Below are 15424 nucleotides of genomic sequence, written 5' to 3'. Positions count from 1 at the left end.
TGAAGGGACCAAGGACTCAAAACCTTTGAAACTTACTCAAACGCCGCCTCCTTGTATCATTTCACGCCTCTAATCTAAGAAACGATGTCAATTTCACTCTTTAAACTGCATGTAGTTACCAGGAACTTTACCCCAAAATTGTCTTACAGGCAGAAACTGCACAGCTCCAAATTTACAACATCCAAAATCTCATTTAGCTGAAGAACTTTTCAGTTTCTTCCAACTACAAAGTCAAATGAATATTTATACAACTAAAAAATACATGAAGTGCCTAGCTTGAAGTGCATTCAACATTCAAAAGTAAGCTCTGATATGAGAGCGGAGCTTTCAGAAGGATGACAGCATCATTTAAAACTTCAAAGTGAAGAATTTTTTAATGTTAGGGTGTAATTTGCACTTTAATTTGAATTCTTTGTCTTTCTAAACTCTAAGAATTCAAGTCATGACATTCCTGAGGCCCCTCCCCCTCCAGCACACAATTAGCCACATTTGTTCGCGACGCTGGTGTTGACGCATCAATCAAAGGTGTCGCTCACACCCGGAAAGATCAGAGCGCTACACACAGACACAGTTAACACATTAAAGGTTCCAGAAATGACCGAGATGTGATCTGAGCTGTGTTTAACGTCGGAATTCAGAAAATCATATAACCACATTAATTGTCTTTCCGCTGCTTCTTTTATCTCAGATTTCTTTGATCTCAGAGATCAAAGACTGCCTTTTCCCTGAAGACATTCCACTGATCAAATGAAAACTCTCAAACTTTTATACAAAAACATGGAAGATTTAATGTTCATGTTGGAAAATACGACATTAAAACTGCTTAAATACACCTTCATTATGGAATAAGGCGACATTACATTAAAAGTCATATTTAAATACTGGGGATAATAGAACGTATAGAATAAATGAGCATTTACATTATTTACAGTCTCATGTACATTTGGATTCTTGTGACGCTTCACAGGACGTGGTAGACGGGTCTGGACCCAGGGCTCTCGGGGGTGCAGGGCTGCGACTCGGCGCTGCCAGGGGAGAAGGTGGCGGCGTCCCTCAGGGCCGCCGGGCCGCAGCTGGACTCCACCGAGGACAGACGGTCCACGATGCTGGAGAGACACTCCAGACTGGAGGCGCCGGCGGTCTTATCGGTCAGAATCTCTACAGAAATGGAGTTGGAACGTCATTAAACCCGTTTGTGATGACAAATCCTGCCAACTGGACATTTAGAAGGTGGCGGTACTCACCGTTCTTTGCATATAAGTAACCGCTGCTGTAAGCTGCGTTCATCTGCTGCCACACTGGACTGTTGCCGTCAGCCTGCAAGGAAACGAGACACCAGATTTACCCTCCAGAGTGTCAACAATGACCTGCCCTTTTGTGTACCACAGAGGAAGAAGAAGAAGAAGAAGAAGAAGAAGAAGAAGAAGGGCATAAACATGGGAGGGGAAAAAGAACATTTGAGACGGGATAATAAATCCCAAATTCCAGAGTCCTTCATTTCCCTTCCAGCTCAACGCCACAGTGGCGGCGTGCACGCCGTCCCCCTTCAGCGTGGAGAATCGATTGTATCAGTGGAAGCAACACCGGTTTGTGCAAGATGACACTTTTCTCTGAGTAAAGCTGCAGAAAATCCTGGCAGCAGCGCAGAACACGCAGCCAGGGTGGAATGCGGGAGAGCGTGCCATCTTTTCTGAGGTGGATTTAGTTGGTTTACTGGTGCCAGAAGGTGTCTGATTAAGTTCTGATGTCACCTTCAGACCGTCGCATTGAAGTAAAAAGCAAAAGATGGGGACGTGTCAGCATGTTAGAGCTTGATATGCAAGAGGAGGCGCACCATTTCTGCTCTTCTTGCCAAAATAAGTGATTAATGGGTGGCAGAATGTCGCTAACAAACCCAAATTCTGATTTTCGATGACAGGTTTACTCATTTTAAAGCTGTTTCAGGCCACTGAGGACATGAAGCTCTTACCGGCCCGTCGGAGCAGTTGGACAGAGGACTCCCCGGCTCTGAGCCGCTCTCGCCGGGCAGGCCGTAGTAGCTCTCCACCTGCTCCCGCAGCAGCTCCTGCAGGCTCTCGATGTACTGGATGGCGTTGCGCAGGATCTCCACCTTGGGCAGGCGCTGGCTGGAGTTGGCCGAGGTGCAGCGCCTCAGCGCGTCGAAGGCGTGGTTCACCTTCTTGAGCCGCCGGCGCTCGCGCATGGTGGCGGCCCGCCGGCGGTCCACGAAGTTGGACTTGCGCTTGCAGGCCTTGCAGGCCCACGGGAGGCAATGGCCCGGCTGGTGAGGGGCCCCGGGGACCCTGATGTGCTCGTCCTCCTCGGAGCCGGCGAGCTCGACGCCGGGGCCGAACTCGGAGCTGTCAGGAGACGAGGCGCACACGGTGTCGTAGTAGACCTGGGATGGCGAGAAGACGTCCATAGCTTGTCGAAGACAGAATGGAGAGATGGGCGCGACGGAGGTGAAGAGCGTGGAGGATTGAGGCGAGAGAGAGGAGACCTCTGAGTGATGTGAGGGGTCTGTTGCCCCGGGCCCCCCTTTTATGCCCCGAGGCCAGAGCCCAGGGCCCACATTGGTCAGATCTAATTACCATGGCCCATTGGCCCAAGCAGAAGGCAGGCTTGGGTTAACTCATCTCCCACCCTGCCCCAGCCCACTGCCCCCACACCCCCACCCTTAATACCCTGCAGAGTTTCCCACATCTGCACTTAGTGGTGTTTTCCTACTCATCGCCGCTTGTCCTCCTCCTGCAAGGCCACCACGAATACCTGGGACTGTTTCGCCATTCGGTGTGTCGGTAACGGCTCCCCCGGTGTCCCGCCATCGGCGAGGGGGACGGCGACGAAGACGTAAGAGACAACCGGCGCAGAATAAAGAGGCCGACCTTAGTTTACGGGGCCCAGTTTTACAGCGGAGGCGACGGCGTTGCAGATGCAGCCCAGCTGCGATGGAAGGTGTAACATTTCAAACCCTCCATGTTCACATTAGCGCGGCGAGCCCACCTCTGGAAGGGCCACGCTCGCCGCCGGAGGTGCCGCCAATGAGCCGATGCCTGTTTGCCAAAGCTCATTAAAGCAGTAATTACGCCGTTAACACCAGCGTGCAAACTCCCTGCGCCACGTCGCCCCGCAGGGCCAAACTTTAACCGTTAAGTCGGCCAGGGGCCTTCAGATGCAGGCAGATGGTCAACTGCAGATTCCATCCTGACAAACACAGTCTGACAGCATGAAAACTGTAAAAGTCCACATAAAAAAGCATTTTTTGTAACGAGTATTTAAAATTTGAGTGGGTTTTTTTTTTGGGGGGGGGGGGGTTCATGATATTAATATTATCTAAAATTAAAAATACATGTCTGACACATTTGTCTGAACCAGCAACTCTTGAATTCCGGGCTTTTTCCAATATATGAAGGAAAAAGTATTTTATTTTATTTTTTTACATTTGGTAGGAAAAAAGGAAAAGGGGCGGACTTCTGGTTTTATGTTCTTGATTAGAAAATTATTTCCCCCATCCTGGCAATAAAAACAAATGCTTTATGAATACATTTTTAAAAAAACCAGCTGTTCATTTTTACATTTCAAACTGTCCTCGCACGTAGAGTTTTTATCGGTATAGATATCTCATTAAATCAAAACGCCGAGGCCATTCTTTGGTTCTTTGCTTTTATTTTGAATTCCGCGTGGTTTACAGGCTGTTGCGGTGACCCCCCGCATGTTCCGGGTAATGACGCCGTTGACAGCTCGCGCGGATACAATGCGGATATTTCTCACGCGGCGTCCGAGCGTTTGGCGACCCTCCTCTTTGGGTGACACCTAAGAAAACAGCAGCGGGTACCTGAATGGGCCACAGCTGAGGAACGCATCGCTCCGCCGGGCGGCTGGGAGCGATGCCCCCCACCTCCCCCCCGACGCGCAGACGTCTGGGGGTCAGAGCGGCGCGGCGCTGCTGGGAGCTGTGGTGCTCTCCTGGGAACGATGGTTTCTCATGTTGTTGTTGTTGTTCTCAGGGGTCAGAGGCAGAGTTAAGTGAGGGGCAGGAGGTGAGCGCTGACATCCTCCGGCCTCACGTCTCAAACCCTTATTTCTTCAGCTTTGACTTAATGAGCTCATCCTTGGGGCAATCAAAGGGGCAATTAATCACCAGGCCCCAACACCCCCCTCTTTTCTTTTAGGTTTCTCTTCCAAAGCAAATTCAGATAAGTCGCTTTTTGAAGGTATAATCGCGCCAGATTGGCTCCAAACCCCAGGCTTGGTAGTGGGGGGTCAATGCCCCTCCCTCCCTATCTTTAACCCTCCCCTGGGGGAGACGGGGTTATTTCTTCTGATGATCCAGAGCAGTCCCAACATTTCCTGCCCTTTCTCTGTCTTCTCTGGGTGTTTTGAGCCCCATCGATTCTGAAGGTTAAAGTTACAGCCCCCCCCCCCCCCCCCACAACTTTTTTTCCAGCACATTCCATATTCCCCGCAAGAATTAGCAAAATAAACCCCGTTTTGAGTGGCAGAGCCATTTGTTTGGCAGCAGAACGCGGCACAGAGCCGGAGCCTGCAGCTCTGGAGCCCTCGTCCGAGCAGGAGAGGAGACTTAACCCCCCCTTCCCAATCCCACCCCCGGCTCAACTTTCATCAAGCTCTGATTCTAACGCTGCCGGGTCGCCACAGAGCACAAAAACTGCCCACAAGCTGTTCTTCTTCATGCAGGAACGGGACTCTCAGCAGACCCTGGATCAGCAGAGACGTTGGCGACTCTGCTATCAGATGGAAAAGGGGAGCAGGAGCCCCATTAAAGTCACATTATTGTTCAGAGATATCAGGTTTCTGATGAAATTGGGGGTCTTTCGGTGGACGATCTCAATCTGGTCCTGTAGGAAAGACCCTGAGGAGTCTGGGGTCTCACACGTCTTCACTTTTTACTTCATATTTCTATTTTTGTCCAGCATGAATGCCCACAATTGTCTCATTGCAGCATTATTATTGATAATAAACACCCATAGAAATGGTGGGATCTTTGAAGGGTTCCCACCAGGACCATTTTGAAGAAACTATTTTTGTAAATTAGCTTGTTAAATGGTCCCATTTTAGAAGAAAGGTCTGAATGCAACATGGTTCGTTACGGAACCTTCAGCGTATGTTCAGTATACGGAAATAATTAATAATTCTAGTTACCGCCTTAATTCTTTTTATTACTGGACAGTTATAGATGTCAGTGTTTCATGCTAACAAACACAGTCCATCTCCTTTTGGATAAAGACCCATAAAGGTCACCCCGGGACTGACACCACGGACAAACAGCCCCTACGCCCCCCCTCGTGTCAACACGTGACAAACAGTACTCAAAGGATTTCCATGCCATTAGCATCGTGCGCTTGATAGCTGGCGGGTAAGCGTGCGATGAACAAGCCCGGCGATGACGAATTGAGCCCCACGCTCTGGCTTTGAGTTTCCAGATAGGACAGGACACGGGGGCGGCTGGGGGGGGGACTCGGGTTACCGACGTTAGAAGAGCAGATGCAGCTAAAGCGGCACGTAAGCAGCTCGCTGGAATTATCGGTTGATCTTGAACTCTAACAGGAGTGATGCAAAAGAAGCCTTTTTATTTACTTGGTCAGTTATATACAAATACATACAGACGATTTTAGCTTAAAGAGCTCCGGTGCTCCTGCATACAAAATAAATAAAATCCAAACTCTGCAATTTTAAAAAATATGTACACGTTTGTTGCTGCTGCTGTGAACAAAACAAAAAACCGTACAATGGAAATAATTTAAAGATCGATGATGGAAGATTTAAACATCAAAACTGACGTGTCTTCAGGCTCTTGAGGTTCGTTTATGCTCTGTTCATCCATGATTAATGATGCTGCAGTACCACTTTAGACCACAAGGGGTAGTGCTGGGCGTGGAATCGATCACAGGGATTGGCGGACGAGGTGGGCGGAGTCTCAGCATTAGCCAAATGCTAGCCAGATCTGTAGCGCATAAACGAACCTTCACAGAGACGCTCTTCTCTGGGAAGCTCAGTTCTCCTGGACGCCCTGTCTGAGGTTCGTCTTGTCGTCACTGATGCTGCTGACGATGGAGGAGAGGCAGAGGAGGCTGGAGGTCGCCGACGACTCGCAGTTTCCTGAAAACAACACCGACTCAGAGCCGCTCGCACATTTGCCGCTGTAGCTTTGGCGGGAAATGTTTGCTCACGTACCGTCTCTCTGGTTTATGATGGCGGAATGGTCGGCAGAGGTCGGCCAAGTGTCGGAGGCCTTTTTCCAGCGATAGTCGCCCCCGCTGGGTCGCTGTGGAGATGGGGTCAGAGTAAAATGTGGGTTTAGGTTAGGAGATATGATATAAAGGAGGGTTGATCTTGGGTTGCCACACTTAATCTCATTACATTAATCTGATTAGATCTACATGTGTGATTACGTCTTCAAGTAACATCAAATGAAAAATATCAAATAATCCGATTTTTTTCATGCGCTATTTCCGAAGGTTGTTAGCAAAGCATTAGATTTATTAAATATGAAAAAATAAATGGAGAAGAGGAGAAAGTGACAGCGAAATTTCTACGTCGAGAGAAAAAAAACGACGTAATTTTTACACACTGCTAATGGTGAATATATTTAGAGGAACACGTGGGGTGGGGATAATAAGATGAAGCCCGAGGAGCCCGAACACGTGATAAAAACCATCATAAATGTAGAAGAATGACTTGTTCATTATTCAAAAATATGCATGTTTAGGAGTCCCTGCGAATAAAACGCGCGCAGGTTCCCGGGAATCACGCCGGGAAGTTTTAAATCTGCCCCCTGACGATCGCTTACGTTCTGTTCTTTGTCGTTTCGGGTGTCGGAGGCTCCGCTCTGGCTCCTCTCCTGCTCGTCCAGCGTCTGCAGCAGGTCCTGCAGCCGCTCGATGTAGCTGATGGCGCTGCGTAAAATCTCCACCTTGGGCAGCCTCTGGTTGGGGTTGGCCACGGTCTTCCTCTTGAGCGCGTCGAAGGCCTCGTTGATCTTCTTGAGCCTCCTCCTCTCCCGCAGCGTGGCGGCCTTGCGCCGGTCCGTGGGCGCCGATTTGCGCTTGCAGATCTTGCAGGCCCACATGAGGCACTGGCCCTCGCAGTGCGCACGGAGACCCGGGGGCGCCAGGACGTGCTCATCCCCGCTGCTCTCGCCCCCGGTCTCGGAGGGAACGTTGTCTTGACCGGGAGACAGCGGGCTGTCATTCCCGTTGTAAAGGGGAGACACCCCCGACATGTCCAAGTGCTGTAGTGGTCCATGATCCCCTTCCTCCAAATAGCGCAAATCATTAAAAAGATAAGTGTTGGTCTCAAAAAGGTCCATCATATTGTTGCGCCCCTCTCTCTGTTTTGACAGCGGGACTGTGGCATTTAAACAGCAGACACACAAGTGACCAGGCTTAAATATAGAATGTGAAACTCTATCCAACACTTCGGCTGCCACACGGCATCAAACATGTTTTTTTTCCCCCCTCGACTGACTTCGTGCATTAAGACTATTGAAACGTCACCCCGGCTTTTCACAACAGGTGCTTCGCATATCTGCTCGGAACAAAGTGGCAACACGGGAATATTTCCCCACATGAGTGTTGAAAAAGTGTCACAGATAATACTGATATTGTCCCCCATGTTCCATTAGAGGCACGTCCGGTCCCTCTAAACGTGACTTTCTAATCGAATATTCTGAGAACAGCTGGCAGAATCGAATTTAGAACAAAAATAGGTTTGTAAACTGTAAAATAACAGGACTAATTTGTTTAATTTGGCGTTTCTACAGAAGCCTGGGAAGGTCAAATAGATTTGAATATTCTTGAATAACCAGTCTTTACTTTTAAAAACATTTAATTTGATTTTAATTGATTGAAATTTTATTTCAAACATGCAACAATTTGTGTTTAGATGCACGCTAATGTAGTAATGCTAATGTCCTCTTGTGGCTATAGTTACGACTGTATTCGCACGGCGACTTGTGTGTTCCTGTTGTTGTTACAGTCTCCAAGTGGCAACAAAATGACTTATTCCATGATTAGGATAAATGTGAGATTAGGATCTCTATTGAAAAGGTGGAACATGTAACAGGAAATAGAATTAATTTGTGGGGGCATTTTATGTCGTTAGCTCTCATCAGGATTCATTAAATGCGGTTCCTCAAAAATCAGAATTCTTTTGGCTACGATTTCACCCCCCACGTTAGGCCGCGGCCTTTTTCAAATGTGGGAATGAAGGCGCTTCATGAGGAAGTTCTCCCAGGTGAGACGGTAATGCCACAGTTGTACCTGTAGCATCACGGTGCGTTAGCTTCATAGTTTGAAGAGCTGCGAAAGCTCAGATGTCCGGCTCCCGTTTTGGACACGAGGAGCGCTCCGATCTGCCGTAACTTCCATAGAATCCCAACATAGACACGTCGGAATGTGCAGAGTCAAAACAGCTTTGGAGCTGCTGCATGGGGGGGGGGGGGGGGGGTTAAAAATAGCTGCACGGCTTCTTCATAGCAGATTCATAAAATAGATAAAGGCCTCGGAGGAGGAGATGCATTGCCCGCGGCATTTCCCCCCGCAACCTTGAAAGGGCTACATTTGGAAACTTAATGGCAGGAATGTGAGGGATTCCTATTTTTGTACGGCAGCCGTTCTGCTCGTGCTATATTTTTACCCCATGGATGCCCCTTACCACCCCCCACCATCCCCCACGGTTTTGAATAAAAGCTTACATAGCAACATGCTAACTGGATGTCAAGACTGAGGGAGAAAGGAATTAAACATGCAAATTCAGACCCCAGTAAAAAGTTTAGCTAAGGTGTAGCACAAAAAAAGAAAGCAAAGGTGCACCACCTAAAATTTTAAACTAGCATCTGCACACCCCCCTGTATTTGTAGCTTTTCCCACCTTTAACTATGGATGTGTTGCATGTGTTGACGTTCAGAGAAATGCAAATAAAAAGTGATTAATCATGAATGGAAATGCTAATGTACGCAAGTGAAATGCTAATAACCTTAGCAACATTTTGCTAACGCCTCCGTGCGTGTTTTGAAGATTTCACGTGCCGCTGCGAAGGCATTAATATTCAGAGGCGATGCGTTCAGGAGCGCCGTGACATTCAATTTTTTATTTTTTTTTATTGCGAGTCAAACGATACCCGTGATAAAGGAGAGCGTGGGCGTGTGCATGTGCCTACGCATGTGCAGAATTAGGCTGCTTAGAGGGAAGCTTTGTGTGTGTGGTTGATTACGCATGAGAGTCTTAGCTTCCCTTAGTTCGATTCCAAACAAACCCTGCGACACCTTCATGTTCACACTTATGGAAATCAAACATAATGAGTTTTTGGGTACTTTTCTTCTGGACATGGACGTCCCACTCATGTACAGTATGTCTCCCCAGGGTTACAGTGCATCCTGGAACAAGACCATAAATTCCCTCCGGTGTCATGGAGGTTGACGCCTCAGCTGTCAGGGAGAATCAGGGGATTGTCCGGCGTCACACCAGCGGAACTGGCAGCTCGGGCAAGACAGTTTCGCAAAGCAAAAAAGTAAAAGTGTTGGCTTATGCAACCATGAAGCTCCGGGGTCTGTTCAGAATCAACAAAATCAAGTCAGTAAAGCTAACAAAATATGCAGCATCGGCTAGCCCAAGCTGCACCATACCGAAGCTGCTAGCCTCGATTTAGTTTGTGTCGTTTTTTTTTTTTTCTAAGCTCCAGTGTTCTCCGTGTCACCTTACACAAGTTGTGTCCACTATGTCCGGCAGGGAGGGGGGTGGGCACAGACAAAGCTGATAATGAACATGAACCTTAGGACCTCTCTCCGCCCCCCCACCCCCCTCTCTTAGCAGGACCTCCTGCCTCAGACAGCATGCACACTCACTGGGCTGTTTCAGAGGACCCTCTGATTGCCGTGACGGACACATCGTATATAACCCAGCTCCGCACCTGGGATATGAATTAGCCTATCAAGGGTTAAGTACCCTGGTCATGGGCCCGATGACAATCGCCTCACCTGGGATCACGACCTCCCGACCTTCAGGGTCTCTAGTCCTCTGACCGAGGGAGATCGAGTGGAAATAAGTGCTCATATCTCAATAAAGTTTTAAAGATGGAGACATGTTACGTTCGAGTTAAGGAGGCCAGGACCCAGATGCAGAGTGTAAAACAAAAGGATCCTTATTACCAAAAAATGCAAAGAGAGTCAGTTCTCAGAATGAAGGATCGAATAAAGTAACAACAAAGAAATTCTAGGAAAATAGCAACAGAAAAGTGAACTAAAAATCACCATGAAATGGGAAAAAAACCATGTGACAAGGCACCAAATCAACAGTGACAAGGCACTGACAAAACTCACTAGGCTGGAGAATAACAAGGGTTAACGCGAGGCGAAGGGCTGCAGAGCTCTGTGAGCTGGAGCTAGCTGCTGAAGCATGTACAACAATCCAGCAAAAAGAGGGGAGAGCTTAAGTAGGAGCCAATTAGGCAGAAGGAGCTGCAGGTGTGCCAGAGATCAGCCCGCCCCTAAATGCCGCTCCTGCAGGTAGAGGAGGAGGTGAGAAGTCTGAGTGCCAACCAGAAACAGAACCACAAGCCCGATACTCACAATGCTTCTTGAGTGGATCATTTTCTCCTGACTTTTGGAAGTGTATTTATTAATTGTATTCATGCCATCATCGCTACGTCTATCAAAATATGCTCCCCCTAAAATATTTATTAAAACACCGCAAACCATATAAGAGCATGTTTATCGGGTAATATTATAGCAAATAGATAGCCACAACTATTGGTAAAAGCAGATGTGGCAAAATTCAACAAAGAAACAGAACTTGAGAGAACACTGGAATATGACTCCAAACCAGGATTTGGTTGTTGGGTGGAAACTGAAGGGGAGAAAGATGACCAGCGGCGTTTAAACGACTTAGGGAATCACTGGTAAGCATTTGGAAAACGCTGATTTTCTTTGTGCCGGAACACTGAAAATATATCTGAACATGTACTTAAATTAAAATGTCAGTCTTGGGAGTATAGCTAAGTTTTTGCTGTCGGCAAATCCACCACTGTTAGCTTTATGCTGTTGATCCTCAAGTAGCATTGTTTGATCAAACAGGGTACCAGCAATAGCTGGTAATAGCCACATATAACATAAAGCCTTAAAACTCTAAAGGAACAGTAAAGAATTTGCATATACGGATGGTCGCTACTGTCAAACACATATATCTAAAAAAAAAAGCCTAGCATGACAATGCTACCAACTACTACGAAACCAATAATCTCATTGGAGACAGTGGCAAGCGGCCTTAGCACAGTCGCTGCTATTATGATAGCATCTCCAACTAAAAACAAAGCTAATCTCTTTGGCCTGGTTGCCCCAAACTCGCAGCCTGGACCCAACCGTGAGCACACAAAGCGGAGAGTAGCCTTCTCTTGGGCTAACAGACGGCTCCTCTCACTCTTGCCCTGAGCTGCGGGTTAGACAGAGGGCTTGGGTTTCAAAGGGGGAAAAGGGAAGGCAACGCTGATGGCATCTGCCTTCTCTCTGGTGGACGACGCAGGGATTCAGTTCAAAGGCCTGGCGGCTGAAGTACATCAATTAGCGGGGGAAAAAGCTCGCTAACTCGCCTTCTTGCCAGCTAACTCTGTATGACCTCAGAGTGCTGCATTATGAGGCATGATGGGAGTGATGCAAACTGGTCAGATAATGTCAATAGCCTCTTGCAAATGGGGGGTATCGACTGACGGGCTTAAAGGTTTCTTACCGCAAATGGAACCAAAGAATAAGAACTTTAGCATAGAGGAAATGGAACAATGGCTGCGGGGCTAGCAGATTTTACCAGCTGTTCACATATGGTTTTGGGGCCATCGTGTCAACGGGTCTCCGTCGTAACACAAACTGTGAACCCCTGCAGCATGTCACCGGACAGCCGACTGGGATTTGGATGGCAGTGATCTGAAGGTCCCTCCTGACTGATTCTGTCCTCATTTAGGGGACTGATGGATTTGAGCTAGCCTGTTTTGCTGTTGTTGCACTGCTCTTGCCAGACAGATGAGGGTTTAGCGAGGGCGCTGGCCTTGACCCGGCAGCAGTCGATAAGAGGCCTTGTCTGGCCATTGAGGTGAGACGGTGACCCTGCTGCCCCCCCCTGTCTGGAGTCCTTTACACTTCTTTGTACTTTTTGATAAGAGCTTGGGGTGAGAATTATAGTTTTCTGCACCCACGTGCACAATGCGAGGAAACCCAACTCAAATCAAAGCCCTTTAATTCCAGGACGGCTTTGATGTTTGTGGCCTGTAACTGATCCGGCCGATCATCACTATCATTAATATCACCCTGGGAGTCGGGGGGATGCGGCCAGTGATAACAGTCGTCTGCGAGGGCGACTGTAGGCATAGCAACGAGGACAGCGATCCACCAATATTAGCTTTTCCTGAAGTGTGTAAGCCAAGAACAAAGCGTCTTATGTTACAATGAAAATTGGACTCTTGAACAACAACAACAGGAGATTTTTCCGTGGGGGTTGGGTGCCGGGTGGCAAAGTCTGTGGCTCCATGAGGGACTAATGGGATATTGATGAATGTCAGCGTTGACGAGTGAGAGGAGGCACTGCTGCGCTGTATAATTGGTTATATGGGCGCCATCATTAAAACAACAGATAGCGTGGGCGCTGAGGCTTAGCCCGCGCGGCAATAACACGATAGCTATAAAGCTGCAGCGGGTAAAGAACACCACCACGTCTGGCTCGGCCTTTGTTACCCGAGACCCACATTTGGACCCAGTCCGGATCAGCAAAACTGTTTCCGTAAACATTCTTTGGTTCAGGATTTGCCCAGAGGAGGCGTTGGCGCAACGCGAAAGGTTTTTACTTAAGAGCTTTTTCTGGATTTCTGCCGCATTTTCACAAACTGACCTTCTGCTTAAAGGACACAAAGACGAAAATGGGGTTGATTTCCCAAATCGAGGATTGTCAGGATTTATACGGCCGCCCCCCATCCAGGGTGCGATATTTATGATTGTCTGACGTGGACCGAAATTAAACAAGATTTATAGTCGGGTCACCGTGATGCGGCAAGAACAGCGCGGATCCGAAAGTGTGTGTGTGGCCCTTCAAATGTAAGAGAATCCCAAGATTCCCACTTTTGACACCGGCATGAATTATTCTCAACAGGTTGCTCTCCACGCCAAGACCCTCCGGACTAACGTTACTGTCCAAACACAGGAGACGGTAATAGAGCATTGATTAGTGTGTGTGTGTGTGTGTGTGTGTGTGTGTGTGTGTGTTCCTCCACCATCTTCCTGTTCACCTTCACACCGAGGCCCAGGCCTGGTGCCGTGCGTGCCGGTGATCCTGAAGGATGCTGCCACCTGTTTGATACAATAAAAACGCTAATGTTACCGCGGTGGAAGTTATGAGGTCGAGTTTCATTACGTGTGTGTGTAACAGCGGTGCAGGTGCCTGCAGGGAATTCTGTCCACGTTTTCGAGCGATTTTATTTCATTGTCTTATCGCAGGAAATAGGCAGGAACTCTGGCGGCAGGCATCTTAATTCAAGGTCAGCGAGCAGTAAAGTAAGAAATTCTTTCTCTGGAGAAAGTTCCTGTTTGAGTTTCTGGAGGACGGCTTTGGCCTTAATGACTTAATCCCGACGCGGCCTCGGCGAGCGTAATCTTGGCCATGAGATGAGAGCCCAGAGCTGACCTCACTGTTTGGTTTCACCGAGTCTCCGGGGGCCCAGGGAGGTTCTGGGGAGGAGGGGGGCCTAAAACACGGTCATGCAGGCACGGAGTCCGCGGGGACCGCCGGGTCCTGGCTCCTGTTACCGACGGGTTAGTCACGCTCTGCGAGATTTATGCGTGGAACAGTAGGGAGGGCTTAGGTTGCACGATAGCACAAGAGTGTTGCGATATTAATCCCCCGCAGCATTGCTCCGAAAGATCTAAACCTTGTTGATATATTTAACAGATTAAAACAGAAATAACAACATAAAACGGATTCTGTGAATTAAGATGCTTTCATTCTGAAGATGGACTGATGTGCTAATTAGCTAAGCGAGTCCAGAACATGAGTTCGGAATCATCCACACACAATTTTCCCTAATATTTGAGTTCTCTCACACGAATACATGAATTCATCCTGAGCGCAGCTAACAGAAATGTCAAACTGGATCTGATTATCACTTCTAGCACATCTGCGAGACAACTAATCCAGCTGGCTGTAAAAAAGAAGGCAGAAGAAAGTCAACCTTTGCTGGTTTAAGGTTTAAAGAGATACGCTAGCTGTTGGTGATATCACTCTGTTGCTAATGTTGTTTATGCCACTGATGCACCTATAGCTATTAAGTCTCGCTCTGAAAAACACTGTTTTTTTGTAGTTTTTCCTCACCTGTACTATTAAGTCTACCTTCCAAAAAACCTTTGTTCTGGAAAACAACAAACGTCTCAATCTTAGTGGATTGCTAGCTATTTGTAGCATATAAAAGCTTTTAACACGTAACCAACACGTTATTCGCTTAAAAAAGCTCACTTGTCCACTATATGGATGCATTTCCTACAAATATCCTGCTACAGGGATCTACTGCTAAGCTAGGGCGGACACTGGGGAAACAAAAGGGAATTTCTGGACTGTAGTCAAAAATTTCCAGCTCGGTTGTAAATATGCTTCGACATTAGCCCTTAAATGCAAGGTCAAACATAGCAGAACAACAAAGGGGTCGAGATTAATCCAAGTGATCAGTCGGCACAGCGCGGGCGGACTACAATCCGGATCTCCTCATAACGCAGCCGTCAGCGTCAACACAGTCTCAAATTCCTGACAGTGACACAGGTCACAACAACAACAAAAACGATGTGACAACACGTCGTGGCGGCGGGACCACACAGGGAGACGGCTGGACGCGTGGTGGTCGTTTTTAAAGCCACTCGTACCGCTGACATGTGGACAGGCTGCCGGTTAATGTGTTGCTTCACACTGTTCAGCGTTGGAAGGGGGGGCTGGCAGGGAGGATGGAGCATTCAAAGACCACCTCCTTGGTGGCTGACCCTGGCCGCTGGGGGCAGTGGGGACAGGTGGGGCCGGACCCCCCATCCTTAACCACAGACCGCCTGTAGAGAGGAGTTTATTGGAATTATATTTAGAATTGATTCTAGCGAAAACAGAGTTTAAAACATATTCTGGCAGCTGCCGCACGGCTGCCCAGGACAAACATGAGAAGCTCACCTTCTGCTTCACCTCTGCGCCACCCACAGTTTACACCAACAGGGGCCGGGACCTCATCCCCATTCATCTGCGAGCCCTAATCACCCTGCCGGCCTGTTCCAGCGAGGCTCCTCACTGGATTCCGATCGACTCATCCCAACACAAAGTGTAACTTTAAACTGCAACTAGCCGCCTTTTCCAGCTTTCCCACCAACCCGGTTCCGTTGCTGGCTGCAGGTCAAGCCTGC

The 15424-nt window shown here is 48.1% G+C and overlaps 2 protein-coding genes across 2 annotated transcripts; both read right to left on the bottom strand.

Annotated features, from left to right (window-relative positions):
• Positions 1-758: 758 nt before the first annotated feature.
• myf5 (myogenic factor 5) lies at positions 759-2519 on the bottom strand. The gene is made up of 3 exons (XM_057022343.1): positions 1970-2519; positions 1245-1317; positions 759-1158 (listed from the first exon to the last, which is right to left on the bottom strand). The coding sequence occupies exons 1-3, from the start codon at positions 2420-2422 to the stop codon at positions 962-964; spliced, it is 723 nt and encodes a 240-aa protein (XP_056878323.1). The 5' UTR covers positions 2423-2519; the 3' UTR covers positions 759-961.
• A 3047-nt stretch (positions 2520-5566) lies between these two features.
• myf6 (myogenic factor 6) lies at positions 5567-11329 on the bottom strand. The gene is made up of 3 exons (XM_057022350.1): positions 6812-11329; positions 6196-6286; positions 5567-6120 (listed from the first exon to the last, which is right to left on the bottom strand). Exons 1-3 carry the CDS (start codon positions 7331-7333, stop codon positions 6014-6016), a joined length of 720 nt encoding a protein of 239 aa, XP_056878330.1. The 5' UTR covers positions 7334-11329; the 3' UTR covers positions 5567-6013.
• Between the last annotated feature and the right edge of the window lie 4095 nt (positions 11330-15424).

The sequence above is a fragment of the Takifugu flavidus genome, chromosome 22, assembly GCF_003711565.1.
Source record: "Takifugu flavidus isolate HTHZ2018 chromosome 22, ASM371156v2, whole genome shotgun sequence".
Lineage (NCBI taxonomy): Eukaryota > Metazoa > Chordata > Actinopteri > Tetraodontiformes > Tetraodontidae > Takifugu > Takifugu flavidus.
Note: the sequence above shows the minus strand (reverse complement) of the source record. Positions and strands in the feature narration are given on the sequence as shown.

What these genes read in the sequence shown, in the direction of transcription:
- myf5 (XM_057022343.1), bottom strand. Translation starts at nt 2,422, where the DNA reads ATGGACGTCTTCTCGCCATCCCAGGTCTACTACGACACCGTGTGCGCC. An exon ending in CCAACTGCTCCGACGGGCCG is followed by an intron (nt 1,318 to 1,969) that starts GTAAGAGCTTCA and finishes GTTTCCTTGCAG; the next exon opens with GCTGACGGCAACAGTCCAGT. An exon ending in TTACTTATATGCAAAGAACG is followed by an intron (nt 1,159 to 1,244) that starts GTGAGTACCGCC and finishes CCATTTCTGTAG; the next exon opens with AGATTCTGACCGATAAGACC.
- myf6 (XM_057022350.1), bottom strand. Translation starts at nt 7,333, where the DNA reads ATGATGGACCTTTTTGAGACCAACACTTATCTTTTTAATGATTTGCGC. An exon ending in GAAACGACAAAGAACAGAAC is followed by an intron (nt 6,287 to 6,811) that starts GTAAGCGATCGT and finishes CCATCTCCACAG; the next exon opens with CGACCCAGCGGGGGCGACTA. An exon ending in CATCATAAACCAGAGAGACG is followed by an intron (nt 6,121 to 6,195) that starts GTACGTGAGCAA and finishes TGTTGTTTTCAG; the next exon opens with GAAACTGCGAGTCGTCGGCG.